General features: G+C 41.2%; 2 protein-coding genes across 2 annotated transcripts in view; both read left to right on the forward strand.

Annotated features, from left to right (window-relative positions):
• Window positions 1–378: 378 nt before the first annotated feature.
• sac3d1 (SAC3 domain containing 1) lies at window positions 379–5318 on the forward strand (the record flags this gene model as incomplete). Its single annotated transcript, XM_083888187.1, has 9 exons — window positions 379–476; window positions 657–815; window positions 986–1127; window positions 1429–1570; window positions 1783–1905; window positions 2616–2666; window positions 3406–3817; window positions 4319–4601; window positions 4852–5318. The coding sequence occupies exons 1-9, from the start codon at window positions 441–443 to the stop codon at window positions 5316–5318; spliced, it is 1815 nt and encodes a 604-aa protein (XP_083744313.1). The 5' UTR covers window positions 379–440.
• Window positions 5319–7617: 2299 nt separating this feature from the next.
• cpamd8 (C3 and PZP like alpha-2-macroglobulin domain containing 8) overlaps window positions 7618–19477 on the forward strand; it is a gene marked incomplete at its 5' end in the record, with an annotated part of 42035 nt that continues 30175 nt past the window's right edge. The window contains 20 exon segments of the mRNA XM_083887618.1: window positions 7618–7703; window positions 10059–10210; window positions 10762–10784; window positions 11381–11546; window positions 11786–11838; window positions 12270–12287; window positions 12750–12804; window positions 12925–13038; window positions 13368–13452; window positions 13554–13662; window positions 13765–13992; window positions 14132–14302; window positions 14395–14523; window positions 14660–14858; window positions 14956–15131; window positions 15976–16125; window positions 16902–17063; window positions 17169–17311; window positions 17858–17920; window positions 18735–18966. Coding sequence (XP_083743744.1) covers window positions 7618–7703; window positions 10059–10210; window positions 10762–10784; window positions 11381–11546; window positions 11786–11838; window positions 12270–12287; window positions 12750–12804; window positions 12925–13038; window positions 13368–13452; window positions 13554–13662; window positions 13765–13992; window positions 14132–14302; window positions 14395–14523; window positions 14660–14858; window positions 14956–15131; window positions 15976–16125; window positions 16902–17063; window positions 17169–17311; window positions 17858–17920; window positions 18735–18966 — 2514 coding nt within the window.

The raw sequence follows: 19477 nt of genomic DNA on the forward strand, positions 1-19477 counted from the left end.
TTTAATTTAACTCACAAAAGTATGCTCAGTGAAATATGCACTTGAAGCAATGATTAACAGTACTTTGCAGAAGAGCTGTAATGTTTATATTAGTACTTGAGTTGTTTATTCTTCAAGTTAGTCATAGGATTAGGGTCAGGGTGAAATTGGGGTTTTAATATTTTCCTTCTTACAGCCAAGACATCACGTGAAACAGATCCTCATCTGCTCGGGAAAAGTATTCTACAATCTACTTTCTCTGACGGACACAGCTTTCGACCAGATTTTGATATTTCAGGCATCAAAGGTAAAATTATTTAAATGGCTTAAAATGTCTATAGCCTAATGCAGATGGGACAACCCTGAAATGTTTTTTTATTTCTCTTAACTCAGAAAAGACAGTGATAGAAAATGCTTCAGAACCTGAGAGAAGCTCAGAAGAGGAGAAGTGGGAGATTGAGATGCAAACATTCCTACTTGCTTACCTCACAGCTAAGGTGAGTTCATCAGGTGTAAGCTGATAACAGAGGGTTAGCAGATACAATACTCCGAAAGCAATGTACATGATGAGATTAAAAATACGTTTGACTGTCTTATTCACATGCTTGAGTTGAAATAAACAACCCAGAGTCCTGCATGCTCTGACTGATTCGACTCATCTCTCTGTTTGTTCAAAGATGGAACACAATACTGCAACACTCAAGGCTGAGGCAGAGGAAAATCTATTGCAGATGATGGAAGAAGATGAGGATCTGCATACGGAGGTCCAGGAGAAGAAGTGCCAATATCTGCTTAAAGAACAGGACCGTCTCGTAAATGAGCTGCTGGATTTGCAGGTCAGGTCACTTGGTTTGCACTGTATGAACAATACTGTGCAAAAAGCCAACATTGGATTTGTTGTTTTAGCAATGCTGTAATGGTCATAATTATTTCCCAATCAGTAGGATGAAGATGAAGCAAGATTCTGTGATTTTAATCCTACTTGTGTTATCATATTTCTTCCCAGATTGCTGCACTGACTCCTGTGGCTGAAGCTGCTGAGCAGTTCACAAAAGAATACAAGACTTTTGCAACAGCTATTGACACCACTCGCCATGAGCTGCCCGTCAAGAATTTCTACATTGATGGGGACAGACGGGAATTTCTAGGTTGTAATACTAATGACTTCATTTTTATATACTAATAAAAATACCTATACAAAACAAAATTGTTATCTTGGAGGAAAGAAAATAATCTAATATTTATTCCTACATTTGTAAATTTCTTTTACTGCATGTAAATGTCATACCTTGTTTCTTTTTCAGCGTGGACATAGTTTTGTTCAGGGATATAAGCGAAACATAAACCGAAATCTGTTGTGTTCCACAAGCTAATGGAAGTACAACTGAATTATTTTTGATCTGATGATAATTTATGATAATTGGCTCCACCTCTGTCTACCCATTTCAGATAAAGCTGAAGCTTGCCTGAAGGAGAGTGAGACGTTGCTGAAGGAATGCACTGAGGGAGATCATAAGGACAACAGCGTCTCTCTCGAGTGCATGAGGAACATGAAAATTACATCGAAGGAGATCAGTCAGCAGCTTTCAGGGTAGGCACATATAATGAGGGCTGCATACGGTATTTGTTTTTCAGTTTGATTTGTTGCTCTTGGATTTATTCTAAGAGGATTAATTGAATGTTTAGAGTGGACTCCGATTTATCATGAATAAGAATATTCTTACAGAATCGAACCCTGCCAAGTACCAAGCATGATAAAAAAATCAATACTGCAATTGATTCCGCTCCATTTTTTTCCTCCAGTACATTTTCAGAACTACTGGAGTTGTCATCGTTGGTCTGCCGCCATACCACCCACGTCCATCAGTCTGCGGAGGAAGAGTTGCTCGGCACAGCAAGAACCCATGAGCTTTACTGCCCCAAACAGTGAAAGAATGCATGGGATACATAGTACATGCACTTTGATAACTCCTTAATCTTCCATGAATTATTTGTGCCATTTCTGTCATTTCTGTGGACTGACAGATTTGTTGTTGTTTTTTGCAGCTGTTTTGTGTAAATATTGTATAATGATGCTGTTTTACAGATGAAACCATGTTAATAAATATTTAACAATAAAAACATCAAAATGTTACTGTGGCCTGTAAGTGTTTCAAGAGCAAAGATTGGTGTTTCACATATATTTATACATGCACAAAACACCGGTTAGAGGAACATCTGAGCTTTACAGATGGTGATACAAGTTATGGCAGGTGAGAAAATCATCCCATTCTCTTGTATAAAATGTTTTGGTAATCTGCATGTCCAGTCTGGTGAGTATCTTTATGACTTTGTGTTGTGAAAAGTTATACGATTATACGATCAGTGGAGATGGTGTCCAGATTCAGTATACTTAATTACAACATCTAAAGATCTATATATTGCAAAGGGAAATTGGATACAGGAACACATACTGCTAACAATGCTACATGAGTTTGATGTGGCCTGCATTTTGAGACACTGCTGAGTACGTGACGATTTGGGTCTTACAACTGTGGACATTTGGGACTGAACCTTTACTGCCTGAACTCGGCACCGGATGTGGCGTCACAGCAAACCTCAAAGTTGATTTGATTTGATTGGATGATACCGTGAAGCGACGACCTGTTCAAAGCACCAATGCACCGCAGAAGGACGCCTCGTCGCATGTGAGTACAAACACGGATTTTTATTTAAATAATTTGGGCATTTGCTAGAAACATTATTTAAAGTCAGTTACTTTATCACACAATACCTATAGAAAGACACGTTCTATAATGAAACGTACGTATTGTTTGTTCGGGGACGCGGCGCTGTTGCTTTATTTGTCGTTAGCTAACTAGCTAACTTTCTTTCGCTGGGTGGTTAGCATTGTTGTCAACTACACAACTGCACTGTTAGCGGTATAGTTATACGTCATAAATAAAAAGTAGCGTGGTATTTGCACAATATGGAGTCTCGCAATGAGAGCATGAGTCTTGCGAGTCTTGCGAGTCTTGACTCATGTTGTGACCAGACATTGAAATGTAACGGAGTTGAGCACAATGCTTTGAACTGAACTGAACAAAAACCTATACAGGTTTAAATGTGAGGCATACCCTAAAGAGGCATGGAAACGTGTTTAGTTAAACGCCATAAGAAAGAGTTGAGCTCTTTGACATTAACTCGTCATATTTTTTGTGACATGTTTAAGATTGTCATGTCCTTATTAGGGGCCAGAATTGGAGATGGATAGATAGATAGATAGATAGATAGATAGATAGATAGATAGATAGATAGATAGATAGATAGATAGATACTTTATTCATCTCACAGAGAAATTCACATGCTGCTGCTCTTGCCTTTTTGTTATGTATCTCTGGTTTCTGTCAAATCACATATTCAGCTGCCAATAATCTCCTCAAACAGCTCTCACTCACAGAGGAGACATGCACCTGCAGGAGAGTGGAGGCAACGGAATCAGGAGCAATGGCGAGGAGAAGACGGGGGACCGGTGAGACAGGAGGAGGGTGAGATTCCTGAACAACAGAAGAAAGGGGCAGTGCCCAGAGGGACCTGCCTGACCATGTGTCCTGCTCATGAGCTGCAGGCCAGAGAGAAGCAGAGTCGCCTTCACCGCTTTGAGACGTTAGCAGGAACTGAAAGACATAAACGGCCCACTGGCGATCCCTTGCGAGCTGTCAAGGAGTATTCCAGACCAGCGGCTGGGAAAGATGCAACGAACCCCATTGAGCTACGTCCACCCGTAGTCTTGCGGAAAACTGTGTGTTTCCTTATTGATGACATCGCTGCTTCCCCAAACATGCGTCCTTGGACGGAGGCTAGTATTTTTATATATATATGTATTAATTATGTGTCTTGGTCTGCCCCATTTGATTTTATTATCATCTCATACTTTACTTGTACTTTTGGTGTAATCCACACACATACACTGTGACCATTAAAACCGTTGAAAATTGATTTTACTGGTAGTTTAAGTACAAAAGAATCAAATACTTTAGAGATGAGTTCTCAGCTCATATGCCCCCCTTTAAACCTGGCTTTAAAATACATCGCGTATCTTTAAAACATATTACTCACATTAAATTTTTTTGTCATACTGTCTTTGACTGAATTATAATTTGTATGTGATATTGGATAGAAAGTGGTAAACCATTGATTGACTGGTGGCTTTAAAATGTATTGTAGTGGCTAGCACAACTGACCCTGGTTTTGGCAGAGATAGTAAGAATATTATAATATCGATGTTACAACCGTAGATCCATAACAATACAACTTCTAAAGGCCTTAATGCTTTATTCAAATTATTTTTATTTTTTAGGTGTACAGCTTTGTTTTTGATCGGCTGCGTGGAGTGAAGCAGGACATGATCATCCAGAGGGTGTCTGGTTTGGACTGTGTTTCTATTTTGGAGAAGACCATACGTTTCCTCATCTACGCCTCTTTTCGTCTTTGCGGTGAACCGCTGCGGCTCTATGACCCACGTATTAATGACACACACCTGCAGGAAAATCTGAGCTGGCTGTTTGATTGCTATGCAACAAGAACAGAATTGCACCCCAATGAGGAAGAGTTTCAAGCTCTTGGTCTTCTGTACAACTTGGGTAGGTTCCTTTCTTTAATAGTTAAATGCTTTATAGGGTTGTTTGCATTTGCATATTAATATTCCTGTCAAACCAGTGCAAAACACACACTCGGTAGCATTATTGTGGTTGCTTTCATGCAACATAGATGGATATTTCCTGCTTTTGAAGAACACTTTGCACATATTTGTTAATTTCCTGGTGTTACTATTAATGAAATGAATTGTTTTATCTGCTGTTATTTGTATTTGTTTTTCCACATTTTTTATAGGTTCAAATCTTGCAACACAACACATCGTGACACTCCCGAAGCAGCTCCGCAGCACTCCCTCTATCAAGCTTGCACTTTCCATCAACCGGGCTTTTCTGGAGCGAAACCCTGTACGTTTGCTTCGACTGACTCAGAGGTTGAACTTCCTGCAGTGTTGCGCTCTCCACCGACACCTGGAGACCTGTCGAAGAGATCTGCTGCACATATTCAGCCATGGATTCAGCAGCCGCAACTGTCACTTTCCTCTTGACAGGCTCGCCCAGCTCCTGTTCTTAGACAAGTCACTTACAGCCCAACTCTGTCTGGATTATGGAGTGGAGGTTTCCCAAGGCAATCATGTGATTTTCTCAAAGGCTGCTTTCACTGAGCCTGAACAAGGCAAACTGCCCTGTAAACTGTATCACAGCATAGTAGCAGAGAAAAACAAAGACCTCACTGTTGGAAGTATTGTTAATGGTTTTGCCTGAGACGAATGGAAGATAATTTTTGATACAAATTTTGATATTGAATTTCATCGTGGATTTGATTGTGGACTTCTGTCGGTTCTGTTATTCTGTTCTTTACCTTGTTTAATTTGAGCCATAAAGCATCCATGTTTTACCACGAAAACTATCAGATTATACATGTTACAAGTCTAGCATTAGGGTCAGAGGTTATAGTTGGGTCAAGGGATTATCATACTCGGAAAGGCTGAATGATGAAAAAGTTCCCTATTGGTTCTTGATGCGTCCTTAAATCCCCAATTCCCCATTAACTCTATGTCTGAAATGCTCAAATATGTGAATTGTTTTTTTTAATGATATGACTGTTTTCAGGTTAAATTCTTATTGTTTAAATGTTTAAAGCAACACTATGTTACCTTTGCAGGTTATGTTATCACTGTAGAAAACCAGCTGTGATGGAAATGCATTTTAGATGAGTTCCAAAGTTTTTTTTTCTTTTTAGAGCCAGGGTTGCTGGCAGATTTTTGCCATTATTGAGCCATAACTATATAAATTCACCACAATGTATATCAAGTGATCCCAGACTGAAACCTCTGCACCTCTATACTGTAGATGCCATTTACAGCCTCAGGAAAATCTGGCCCATGACAGCAGACGCTGACCAATCTCAAGGCAGTTTAGAGACGGAAGGGTGCTGAGTGAATGAATGTGGTGCCACTGTCCCTATTGCAAGCCAGTGGATCCAGTGAGTAAGAATTGTTTGCACATTATTAGTCTGTTTCGTTTGGTCATTGATACCTTGTTTAATTTTCAGCTGGTTCGGTTCACATTCACAAAGGCAAATCTAATAACGCACTCTAATTTGTGGAGACCGTAGGTTAATGTTCATCTGCCCTGCTGCTCTGACATCGGTTTGCAGGTTTAGATGACAACACTGAGGCTCTAGCCATCGTTTCCAGTGAAACACTTCAGAGTTCACTTGCAAGTGTTCAAAACGGACTGTACTAAGGGGGTCAATGCACCAGGATTTGATTTAAACACACTAAACCAGGCTGGTGAGAATGCACCCTTAGTGACCTCTAAAGGCGGGGCTGGAGATTGTAATAAATTGAGGACTCTTACACTGACTCTGCCCTTTCACAAGACTGTGCGGGAACTACAGTGGCCTTTTCAGCCCAGAAAATCTCCAATAATTTTCCATATGCATAGTAAACTTCAACATCAAAAGACAAAATCCAGGCTGGTGTAGAACAAAATCCTTACACAAAGTACATACAGCATAAACATTTAAATTCAAGGCTATAAAAACCAAACTGTTTCTATTTAAAAGGCATTATTAAAATGGGTAGGACATTCAATATCTATCATAAAATTGCATAGTTTTGCTTTTATGTCTGACTTTTTTTAAAATTCATTTTTAATGAAAAATACTTAAATGTATAACAGTGTTGATTTAATATGACAGATGCAGTACCTCAGAAACTTCAATAAAATGTTATGTAAAAGACAAAAATTGACATCTATGGTAAACATTACTGCACCTAAGCACATTTACCACTTGGGGGCAGGAGATCTCTTTTTGGGGGTATCAACTCACTCCAATCAGAAGGAAAATAAGAGACGGAACGAGAGATTTTCCTGTTTCCAGGTGTTTGTGTCGTGTTCGCACTCATCGCGGCGGCAGTGATGTTTCCCTTCGCAGAAGGAACCCGCTGTAGCAGGCAGACGGATTTAAGTTTCCTACTGAAGACACATCTTTGACGTGCAGGTAACTGATCGTCGCCCAAAGACTTGCGAGGAGGCAAAGGAAGAGCGTGACCCGCAGCCTGGAGCGGACCATCGTCTCCCTCCCTGACGCGCGGAAAGAAGACCGAGTGACCTGAGACGGATCCAGCAGGATCAGTCCGGGGAGGAGAGAGGGGGAGCTGGGGAGCGGGTCGTTTATGTCAAACAATTCTTTACCGTGACACACATTTTGCGCGCTGCGGTGGGAGGACGCTTACTATGTGTAATGCTGAAATATGAGAGAACGGAACCGGGGCGGGTGAAGGCACATGGGAGAGGACTGTCCGTGTACTCTGGGCTCTGAAAGAAGAGGAAGGGGGGAAGAAGAAGAAGACGAGAGTTGCTTGGACTTAGCGAAGCGGGATGATCATAAAAAGTTGATCCTTCGTCTCCAGACGAAGCTCCGCGCAGATACGTTGACTTGAGGAAAGTGAAGACTCGCGCTCTTCATTTTTCATTTAACTTTTTCCTCAGGAGATCCATACTTCCTTGAGAGGAGAGAGAGAGAGCCGATATTCACACGAGTGACTCGGTCACAATGTTGCGCTGGTCGTTGACAGCTTTGAGCCTTTCGTGGACTTTGTTCCTCTGCGACGTGAGCACAAGTTCTGCACAAGAGAGACAGTAAGTAGCCAGTGGTTGCATGTGGTTGCATGTGCTGCTTTGTTGCTTAACTACTTAAGCAACACTTGATTACTCATGATAATGTGTGACCTGCGGCTACAGTATCATTATCCTTTATGTGCAGCGAGCATCCTGTTGTTGATCTGTGAGGTTTATCTGCCTCTTAGTCACAGTTACTGTGAGTGTATATGTGATGATTTCACATCATTGCACAGAAACGACAACTAAAGCAACTTGTCTGCCTTGACTTGCGCATATAATAAGTACGTTTTTCATATTTAAGGGATTTTATTTAGATTTTTCTTCAGATGTGACCTTTGGTTCTTGGTGAAAATATATTAATCCTGACTTTGAGAATTGTATTAATACAACTGGGTTGCAAAATAGTCTTCCTGATGCCTATCAAGGGGTGTTCAGGACATGTAATGTATCCAGTTATTCATTAATGCATGCTTGATTTACAAAAGAAAGGTCACATTTTTGTTATGAGGGTGGATTGTGGAAAAAAAAGAGCAAAAAGTTAAGTTCCATGAACCCAAAAAACAAACAAACATGTGACTATAAAGACTGTTCTGGACTTTACCTACAAATGAAAACATAAATCCTTCTCAGGCAGTGAGGACAAAAGTTGGGCAAAAACACAATGAGTGCATCAGGTCATGTGACTCCAATAAGCATGGTCTCCTCCACCTGATCCACGCTCATCCAAGAGCTGGTTAAACTCACTGTAGATCAAAAGCACACCGTCAATTTCCTCGCATTATCTTCCCTTTCACAAAGCCTTCTTTTCCAGGGGGCTTTTCATCTGACCTTCTCTCTCAGGAACCACAGCAGCTGCCTGTGGCTGTAATGCAGCAGTGCTGTAATGCCAACCACCTGATCATTCAGGCATGCAACTGGGTCTGTGCTCAAGGCTTTACTCACTCATCTGGACCCGTTTGCCTTAAGACCTACAGTCAGTGTGCGACTGGGACAGAAGTGATTGAGATTTAGACTTGGATTGGTTCACTTACACCTGCCTTAAGTGGGTGGTATTTGGTTTTGTGTTGGAGTTTCTCAAATCAGCACATGCTCACAGGTAGAGGTGACAGAATGAACAAGCAATTGGATCATCTGCACCACATAACCATAAATAACCCCCATCTATTTCCCAAGCAATAATCCTATTCAAATATTTAACTGGATTATCCTTCAAATATATAAAAAAAAAAACACAAACAAACAAAAACAAAGAAACTTGGAAAATACAGCATAGTACTTGAATGTGAAGTAAGTTTCAACTTCGCTATTGTACACTGACTATTTCAGATCTAGCAGCGTGTGCTTTCTTCAAACTAACTTTACTGTTGTATCTTTATGAGGAGGGGAAGCATTTAAGATCCAGCCAAACCTTCACAACAGACTTTAAATTTCATTTCAACATCAGACACATTTGTGAGAGGGAAATTCTCCACTCCCAAGAAGTCAAAAATCAAACTCCAGCACATGATAGCGAGTGAAAATGATGCAGCTGATGAGATGCATTCAAGAAACCTCATCACTTCTGCAAACACACATGCACTAACCAAATGATTTCTGCTGCTTCCACCTTGTGGTAATATATGCACCACAGTTTAGGTAGTCAATGTTTTTTTGTTTTTGTTTTTCTCAGTGCAATCATTGACAAAACATTTTTCAGGTTTGTATCTTTTTAATAGAATAGTCACATTAACTAACTTACCTTTATTGAATATATAAATTAATAATCAAATATTCATTCCCAAATTAGTCTCATACTGTCAAGACCCCGTTACCTGAGTAATCTGCCTCTCTGTCCCAGATGGCAAGTCCTTTCACCCAAATAAAACTTAAAGTTGCCTTCCCCCCGACTTTTAATAATCATCAAAGGGGTGACCTTTGCTCCGTGACCTCAGTGATGGGCTTTTTCCCCTCAATTAAATGTCAGAGTGACTGTGTGGAATCTCAGTCGTTATTTTTCTAAACAGACACCCAGGTTCTGTCTGGCCGTGCCAGACCACCCAAAGAAAACACTCAAGTCAAAAGCTCATTGGTCAACAGATACTGTGTCCCTGGTAACCTGGCCTTGTTTGTACGTGTTATTTTTGTTCAGTGCATTTTTTTTTTACTTTGTATGACTGCGTGCATGTGGACATGCATCTGGCTCGGAGGTAAAATGAAATTTGTGGGCACATCAGTTCCACTTCAATGACCTCTAATATATATTTTACCACCATCACTCCTTCTTCTTTTCCACATCTACTTTTTCCCCGAACTCTAACATCTCGCTTCTTGTCTCACCATCCTTCTTTCCTTGCTTTCCCCACCATTTTTCTTTCTCCATCCCTTCACTTACAGGGGTTATTTGGTCGCTGCGCCCTCAGTGTTTCGAGCAGGCGTAGAGGAGAGCGTGAGCATAACCATCTTCAATGCAAAAGCAGAAACCCACGTCCAGGTGCAGCTGTCTGCGAAGGGGCAGACGGTCACCCACGGCCACGGCTCGGTGCTCGGTGAGAACATATTCTGCAGTTCTGCAGTCTACAATGCATTACGTTTTGAAAAGAAAACTTGCACTAACAAGTTGAGCTATGAGACACCTTCTTTGTATCCTTTATTCAAAGGTTGTTTGAGATCACACAGGCAGGCATGTTGGCAAAAACAAACACACACACACATAATGAGCCCTAATTCATCTTTACTATAAATGTGTGCTCCTGACCAGCCAGGATTTCCATGGACATTATCTATGACTGGAGTCATCAGTATAGCCCATCCCACTGGCCACTTTGTGTACACAGTGTGTGATTTGTTTGACAGAACCATTAATAGATGGTGCAAGCTCTGCCTTGGTGTGGCATGGAGACAGATTGCAGCTGGATGTTATGCAGAGTGAGAGCCCTACAGGCAAATTCCACCACAGCATAGTAGCTCCTATTACTACTCAATATTAATTGTGTTATTCAGATGATAACACAGATATGGGGGGAAAGTGAGATGTTGCTGATGAAACATCCCACATTAAATAATCTGTGTTCCGTTTGTTTTTTGGGTTTTTTTTCAGACAAAGGCACCATCAAAATAAAGGTGAGTCGGTTGTTCTCTGAGCAGTGTCCTACAGTACAGAGTACATGCATGCTGCTTTCCAGACATGTTTACAATGCACAGCGCTGTTTAGTGGTGACAGCTGCACAGTAGTGAGAACCTCTCGTCTGTTGTGTGCACATTCCCCAGGCAACATGCAAATCAACACTAACATTATTTGTAATGCAACATCTGTCTCTGCTCGTTCATCGGGAATAAGGTAACAGCCTCGATGTAATATGCAACAGCTGTTGACGTGCATGTATGGTCCGCCGCTCCCGAAGGCTGGAATAAATAATCTAGTATGCACGACTCAATTCTTCCCCTCTGTGTGTCTCCCCTCCCTGTAACCTCCACCCTCATTCTCGTGAAATAAAGTCATGTGTAGTGAGCAGTGTTATAGCTTGGCATCTTCCTCTGGTGTGTAAATGTCGCTCTTTTGTTATTCTGTAGCTTGTTTTATCAAGGAAAATTGAAATGCTAAATCAGAGTGAATAATATCTGATTGACTGCACTAGTTTAATCCGTTCCCCACGGACCAAATTACCTTTTTTTTGTAAATCCAGTCTTGATCCTTCCTGTCCCTGTGCCTCCTCCAGGTTCCCTATGGCTTAAGAGGCCAGGCGCATCTGAAGGTGTGGGGGAACCGTCACCTCACCGAGGGCGGATACATCTTCCACAACTACACCACCGTCACTGTGGAGAGCAAGGGCACCACTGTCTTCATTCAGACTGACAAGCCTGTCTACAAACCCAAAAATAAAGGTTCCCTTATTGTGCACCTGGTAGTTAATCAGTTAAGAACTATACAGAAATGCAGTGAAAAGGTGTTCATGCTGTGTTCAAACTGAACAACTAATATGGAAAGAAGCGATGTAATGTCAGTTTGATTGCAAATAGGTGGTCCAAAATGTGAAAGTGGCTCAACAGCCTTAAGATGTGCATGTTGAATGGATGTAAACCTGTTGTATTTGACAATGCTGTGTTTCCTTTTCTGTCCACAGTGCTGATCAATGTCTACACGGTCACCCCTGATCTGAGGCCAGTAAATGACAAGGTAACACGGCACATACATCAATGAAGAATTTAATAACAATTGGGAGTATCTGTAATTTCCCCGTAAGCAGTCAAATGACACTGACATATACTTTTTATGTCTCTAATTGAGTGAAATCACGAGGATAAACTGAGCCTGAGTGCAGAGAAACCTACAGTCATGTATTTACAGAAGCTAGAGTCAGATCTCTCTTGGAATGTTAGCAATTCCTCCAAATATACCGTGCAACTGTGCAGACAGATGGTTTATTGATGTTTGCAGCTATGAAGGTCTGCTTCTGGTAAAGTGCAGTACTCACTTTCACAGATGGATGATTGTTGGATAAGGAAAGAGTGAGGGTAAATCACTGGGGAAGAAGCACTGGATCTTTAAAATGTCATTCATAACATCTTGTCTTTGTCTTTCTCTGTTTTTTTGTTTTTTTCTTGCAGATTGAAGCATATATTTTGGTGAGTGGAGACTGGCAGGACCACCCAGGGTTGGCAGAGCTGTGTCTGGGAAGGGATAGTGGCAATTTGACTTGGAGATTATAGAGCAGAAGTCATGGCAGCTCACCTAGATAACAGGGTGCTCTGTGCAACAGTGCAAGGATAAACAAGATACATCTCCTCTTTTCTAGCTTCTTCTCTTCTCTGCTGTTTCATAAGTAGCTTTTTTTTGGGAGTCGGTGCATGATTTGTAGTGACAAACACATACTGTGGATGTTTTTTTGTTTTTTTACTACCCTCTTACCTACACGCAAATATAACCTGAGGAAAAGCTGTGGTAGTGTTCCAACAGTGGTTAAAGACTGGAGTTAGGAGTTGATTTTTAGACCCAATAACAGCACATGATTTAACATAGTTCAGAATCTTTATGTAAAATGTATAATTGTCAATCTGAAAAGTCGATCTCTCAATTTGTTCTTCAAGGATCCAAGAGGATCCAGGATGATCCAGTGGACGAGTCTTAAATCTGTCTGCTGTGGTGAGCCACGTCTTCTGATACACATCGTTGTGTAGCCTATATGCTCACATTTCATTGTATAGTTCTCTCTCTCTGTGTGTAATGTTATTACAAAAGCTTTTCTCTTTCTCTCTAATTTAGGGGTTGTGAACACCAGTTTCCCTCTGTCTGATCAGCCTGTATTTGGAGAATGGTTTATCTTTGTAGAGGTGCAGGGCCACACCTATAACAAGTCATTTGAAGTGCAGAAATATGGTGAGAACCTGGACGTGGAAGACAGTTGTTTGCACAACAAAGAACATAATACTTTTTTGTGTATTTTTTATTTTTATTTTTTTATGGTTAGGGTTCTTTCAGTTATCCTTGGTGATGTTTTATTAATATTTTTATTTATTTATCTAGAATAAGGGCATTGCATCTGTTGAATCTGTTGTCCTTATGTAGGTTAAGTGCTTAAGGGGCAAACATAATTTCACTTCATGAGTGATATGCTAATTAAGAGCTACTGGATCACAAGAAAGGATAATGCAGCAAACAAAACGATGAATGAGCTGATTGTGTTATTGCAATTTTTTTGGTCACAGTGATGCCCAAGTTTGAGCTGATGATAAACCCGCCTCGCTATGTCCGTGACTTGAACTCGTGTGAGCAGGCCACTGTCAGGGCCAGGTAAGTCATAAACTTGAGTCTACAAAAAATTTACAAAATGATGGCACCTATAGCTCTTAATCAGCTGTTGAATCTATGTCTAACATGTCTGTGTTATACAGGTATACCTTTGGGAAACCAGTTACCGGGAAGTTGACAGTGAACATGACAGTGAATGGAGTTGGCTACTACCGTCATGAAATGGGTCAGCCTGTGATTAAAAATATGGAGGTCAGTTTATCGAGTTTTTCGTCAACCAATGTTGTAAATGCTCCTGTTTATAAGTGACATGTTTTATTTCTGTAATTATCATGCCCATCGTGCTTTCCTCAGATCAAAGGGTCTGCAAACTTCAGCCTGTGTGTCAAGGACATGATGCCCTTGGATGTGGCAGATCACTTCAGGGGCACCGTGAGCATTTGGGCATCGGTGACCAGTGTCGATGGAAGCAGGCAAACCACATTTGACGACTCCACACCCGTCCATAAGCAGCTCATTGACATCAAATACTCCAAGGACACACGCAAACAGTTCAAGCCTGGTCTGCCTTACAAAGGGAAGGTGAGATGAGAAATGCTGCTTTAAGTTGTGTCATCTTTTAATTTGGTGTAACCCAACCTTTAAAGACACACATCACATCATTCTTGAATATCTGTTTTTTTCCACACTTCCTCTTGTTAATCTTAATCTCTTGTTGCAGATTGAGGTTACCTACCCTGATGGCAGCTTTGCTGATGGGGTGAGAGTGCGTGTGAAGGCAGAGCTCACGCCAAAAGACAACATCTATACCAGTGAACTGATCTCCAAAGATGGCCAGGCCACTTTTGAGATCCCCTCCATCCCTACTGCTGCCCAGTATGTCTGGCTAGAGGTCAGTGATATGATCGTTGTAGCAGTAGTCTGTAGATTAATGTAATAGAAACAGCATGAAGTGTTACAGCGTGGTGTCTTTGTTTGGCGTAGACCAAGGTGACGTCTATTGATGGGAAGTCAGTAGGAGACCAGTACCTGCCCAGCTACCTGTCCATCAGTAGTTGGTACTCTCCCAGCAGGTGTCACATTCAGATCCAAAGCCCTAGTTCCACTCTCAAGGTAAGTGATGTGTTTTGCAATTATTATCGTATATTAAATAATAAGGTCTCGAGTTTCAAAAGTCTAAATACGTCAAAAATTTTCAGCATCATCCTTAAAATAAACAGTGCTGTTGTATCTTTCTATGTGTGTATAGGTCGGCCAAGAAGCAGAGGTGGCTCTCAAGTCCACCTGCCCCTGTAACTTCACCCTGCACTATGAAGTGGCATCCAAGGGAAACATCATCCTGTCAGGCCATCAGCCAGCCAACCTGACAGCCTCACACCGAGGAAAAAGGGCCACAGTCACCTTTGACAAGAATATTCACACCACTGACTTGCCTCCATCTGACTCCAGTAAGTACTTGGACATTAAAGGTTCAACAACATCATTATTTATAGGATTTATAGGATCCACAATCACCTTTCTTCTGTCCTCACATCTTTCTACCAGGTGTTTCAGGCTCCTCATCTCAGGCTGAGGTGGACACCTGTGTTACTTATCTACGTTTCCCAGTCAGTCACAGCATGGCACCTCTTACTCGTTTGCTCATTTACTACGTGAGGGAGAATGGGGAGGGTGTCACGGACAGCCTGCAAATCCCTGTACAGCCTGACTTTGAGAACCAGGTTTGGAAAACAAAAATTAAATTGATTCTGTTTGTATCTGAAGTATCTTATCTGTTGAACTTATGATAACTGAAGGCAATCTTTTCAAACATGTATGGTATAAGGTACATGGTTAATTTAGGATATTTTTTTTTCTTATTCAAAACCTGGGGAAAATGGGGCATTCTCTGTATATGTTGGAGCTGAGCTTATGTATCCCTGCACCATCTTAGTCCACATCATATCATCTGTAAACAAACAGCTGTGTCAGCCTGGGAGAGATCCCCAGTTCCTGCCTGCATTAGGTGGAGTTAACTCCCTGAAGTATTTACAGCTCCCTGGTATGCCATTACGACACTCCATGTGCGTGTCGGGGGAGGGGAGGGCGGGAAGGTGTGTGGGGCAGGCGGGGCTGTTGAGGCATGATGAGACAGGGCCGCAGCCAGATGAGTGGGGTTGTGACAGGAGAGGATGACAGGTTACATACTGTAGTAGTGGAAGGAGGTCAGTGGAACCCATTAACTGTGCTAATTTGTGACTGCGCACCTCCTGAAAAAATTGTTGGGTGAAAGTTTACGGCCTAACTCTCACCATCCCTCCTCTCCTGTTGTTTTCCACTATATCTTATCTTTTCTATCTACTAAACAACATTGAACTGATAGATGACTCAAAATACCTTTGTCTCTCGCAACACTACTAATAAGTGCTGAAATAGTGTCATCTCAAGCTCTATGAATTGAATTCCAGTGAAATAACAATCATAAAATAGAACCTGTATGATTTTTATGGCTTAGAGAAAGTGTTTTTATTAAACTGTATTACTGTATGCATGTGATCTGAGTCTCTTTGGTTGGCTGGCTTGCAGGTGTCTGTTTCTCTGTCAACAAATGACTCAGTGCCAGGAGACCCAGTGACCCTGCATGTGCGGGGAGAGCCGGGCTCGTGTGTTTGTGTGGCCTCAGTGGATAAAAGTCTTTACTTGCTAAAGCCCGACTTCCAGCTCAGCCTTGACAAGGTTGGTTGTATAATTTCTTTGTGATAATGTGTACCTTTTGTGTCTTACAATATATGGTCAATTTTGGCACAAGATAGATGAGATGTTACAGCACTATACTGTATATATGCACCCATCAGCCATTTTATTAGGTACACTGGAGATCAAAAGTGGCACCTGGTGTGATCTTCTGCATACTTAGTTGTAATGAGTGGTTATTTGAGTTACTGTTGCCTTTCTATCATTTCATTTCCTTGCCATCTTAAAAGTCACCTAAATCATCTTTCTTCCCCATTTTGATATACGGCCATCTTGACCATGTCTACACACCTAACCTAATACATTGAGATACTGTGGTATGAACCGGTAATCAAGTACACTACTGTTCAAAAGTTTGAGGTCACTTAGAAATATCCTTATTTTTGAAGGAATGGCACTTTTTTTTTCAATGAATATAACATTAAATGAATCAGAAATACACTCTATACATTGTTCATGTGGTAAACGACTATTCTAGCTGCAAACATCTGGTTTTTAATGGAATATGTACATAGGTGTATAGAGGCCCATTTCCAGCAACCAAGCAAAGTTTGAAGGGCAAAATTATTATTTTGAATAAAAACATTATTTCTAATGTTGTCAATGTCTTGACTATATTTTCTATTCATCTTGCGACTCTTTAGATGAATAAAAGTGTGGGTTTTAATGAAAAACACAAATTGGTGACCCCAAACTTTTGAATGGTAGTGTATGTGACTGTATTTGTGTCTTTGCATGAATGTGTTTCCTTCATTCAGGTGTTTAAGGAACTGGCAAATTTCGATGTTTCGGACGCCTTCGGTGTACCTAAAGATGACGGACACTTCTGGTGGCCCAGGCTGTCGTCAAAGAGACGGAGACGCTCCTCTGTGTTTCCGTGGCACTGGGATATCACCAAGGACGCGCGATTCGCTTTTACCGTGAGAACAGACACTCTAGTCAGATTCTGAGCCACAGCAGTGGTTCAGAGATGGTTCGTTGTTGTGTCTTTGTTGCGTGTTTATGGCTCTTAATGTTTATCACAGGAATCGGGGCTGGTCGTGATGACGGATATGGTGAGTTTGAACCATCGGCAGAGCGGAGGAATGTACACAGACGAGGCCGTTCCAGCATTTCAGCCTCACAGTTCAACCTTAGTGGCTGCCGTGCTCTCTCGCCCCACAACCAGGTAAAATAATTTACCATACAGTAGAGACATGCTTCCAATTATTATCTTAGTCCAACTGCCTTAGTTGTGGATTGTGAAATGTTTGTTTAATAGATAATTAACATACTGGATATTAATTTTGTGATTGAATCATTAATATATTTTAAACTGCGATGATCTGTTACTGGACTACACACAGTTATGTAGGCATGTACTATTCTGAATTCACTGCATTCAAACCCAAGCTCATAATTACTTCATGATCCCACCAATTATAAACTGGCAATACAGTTCTCAGCTGTTGTCATGCCTGGGTTGAGTCAGATCTCAGAATTGAACAATGGACAAAAGATGTAAAAGATATAATATTGTTTTTGTTGGTTTTAAGTCAACGTTCCTCAGTGCCACAAATATGTCTTCTTCAAGTCATGAACATTAAACACACGATGAATGACTCATGAATGTCAGCATGGAATTCCGTGGAATAATACACTGTCCAATTATGGTGTTGTTTTATTGTGAGCAGCTGAAGCCTTTTATTGATGTCAGCTTGCGTCTCGGTTGCAGAGCAGAGAAGCGGAGGCGTACATTTTTCCCGGAGACTTGGGTGTGGCACTGCCTCAACATCAGGTATTCAAATCGTCATATAACCTTTTCACTTGTGTGTATATGTGCAACACATGCCTGTGGCTCGATATATCAAGTGCAAGAGATGGAAAGGGAAACCTGGAGGAATACAAGGTGATATGACATATATGCTGAAAAGGGAAAACTGAAGATAAGATGGCAGATTTTTTGTCGGAAAAAAAATGAGAGAGGAGAAGAAAGGTGCTAGTAAATGTTCAAGCAAGAAGACGAATGTGAAGCAGGATCCAAAATTCTCTCCCTCTAGGTGTGAATTTGCCTCCTTGGAACAGACTGTCACTTTCTTAACAGCTCCTTCCATTCATTTATAGCCAATATAAATGAGTTGCCCATAGATTTCCATATGCTTGATTCCGTTGGATGGAACTTCAGCTCTGCCCCAATTTTCTTTGAAGTCCGAAGCTCAGATTTCCCTTAAAGGTCTATTAAAGTAGATTTTGGGCAACTTTGATCAAAAGGAAGGGTGTACATGCAGTTTTTCAGGTTTAATATGCCCTGTGACCATTTGCCAAGACCAACTTTAAATGTGTTGCCAATAATGATCTCAGTTAATTCATTCAAAGAAACAAACTGGGTCAGCACCTGACTGCCCCTCACACCTATCCACTTTAGAGTGTTTGCTGTGGTTACACGGGCGCAGGTGTTGGTGTTGACACAGGTGCCACTGACATAAAAGTAATCTTTCCGTGTTTCATCAAGCACGTCTTTGTATTCTGTGCCTTTCTGTTGCCTCAGAAAAACATGAAAAGATGGTAAAAATCTCATCTGAAGTTGTGTTTCAAACATGTGTCACTGACAGCTCTGAAAGAGGGGAAGCCGAGCTTCGACTGGACGTGCCAGACTCAATCACCACATGGGTGACCGAAGCCATTGGCATGTCCGAACACAAGGGGCTAGGCCTAGCAAAGAGAGCGGAACTTCGGACCTTCAAACCCTTTTTTGTGGACTTTACGTTGCCCTACAGTTTAATCAGAGGGGAGCAGACCAAAGTTCCCCTCAGTGTCTACAACTACCTGCCAGTATGTTCAGAGGTAAGATAATGAGGAGGGTAAAAAGACAAAAAGAAAACTGTGTGATAAGACCCCATAGCTGCCTAAATGCAAAAGTTCACTATTGGCTTATCAGTTCAAACTTGGCGGGTGTTTTTCTGTATGATTAATCCATCCGTTGTCTATCCCACTCATTCTTTGGCGGGTTGTTGGGGGAGCTGTAATCCCATCTGACTCTGGGTGAGAGGCAGCATACACCCTGAACCGGTCACCAATTTAGACATTCCAATTAACATGTCCCCAATCTGCATGGTCTTTTGAACTGTGGGTGAAGGCCAGCATTCCTGGGGGAAAAAAAAACCTACACAAACACATGGAAAAATTGCTGTGAAATGTACTAAACCACCATTTATACATTGGTTTCAAAGACCGTTGACAAAATAGATAAATCCATACTCATTTTAAACATAAACACAAACATCTTCCCGGGAACCAACTGTACCATTTTAATGTGTGTCTGTTTTTGTTTTTATTATTTTATTTTGGTGTTTGA

The sequence above is a fragment of the Microchirus variegatus genome (assembly GCF_963457635.1).
Source record: "Microchirus variegatus genome assembly, chromosome: 4".
In the NCBI taxonomy this organism is placed as follows: Eukaryota; Metazoa; Chordata; class Actinopteri; order Pleuronectiformes; family Soleidae; genus Microchirus; species Microchirus variegatus.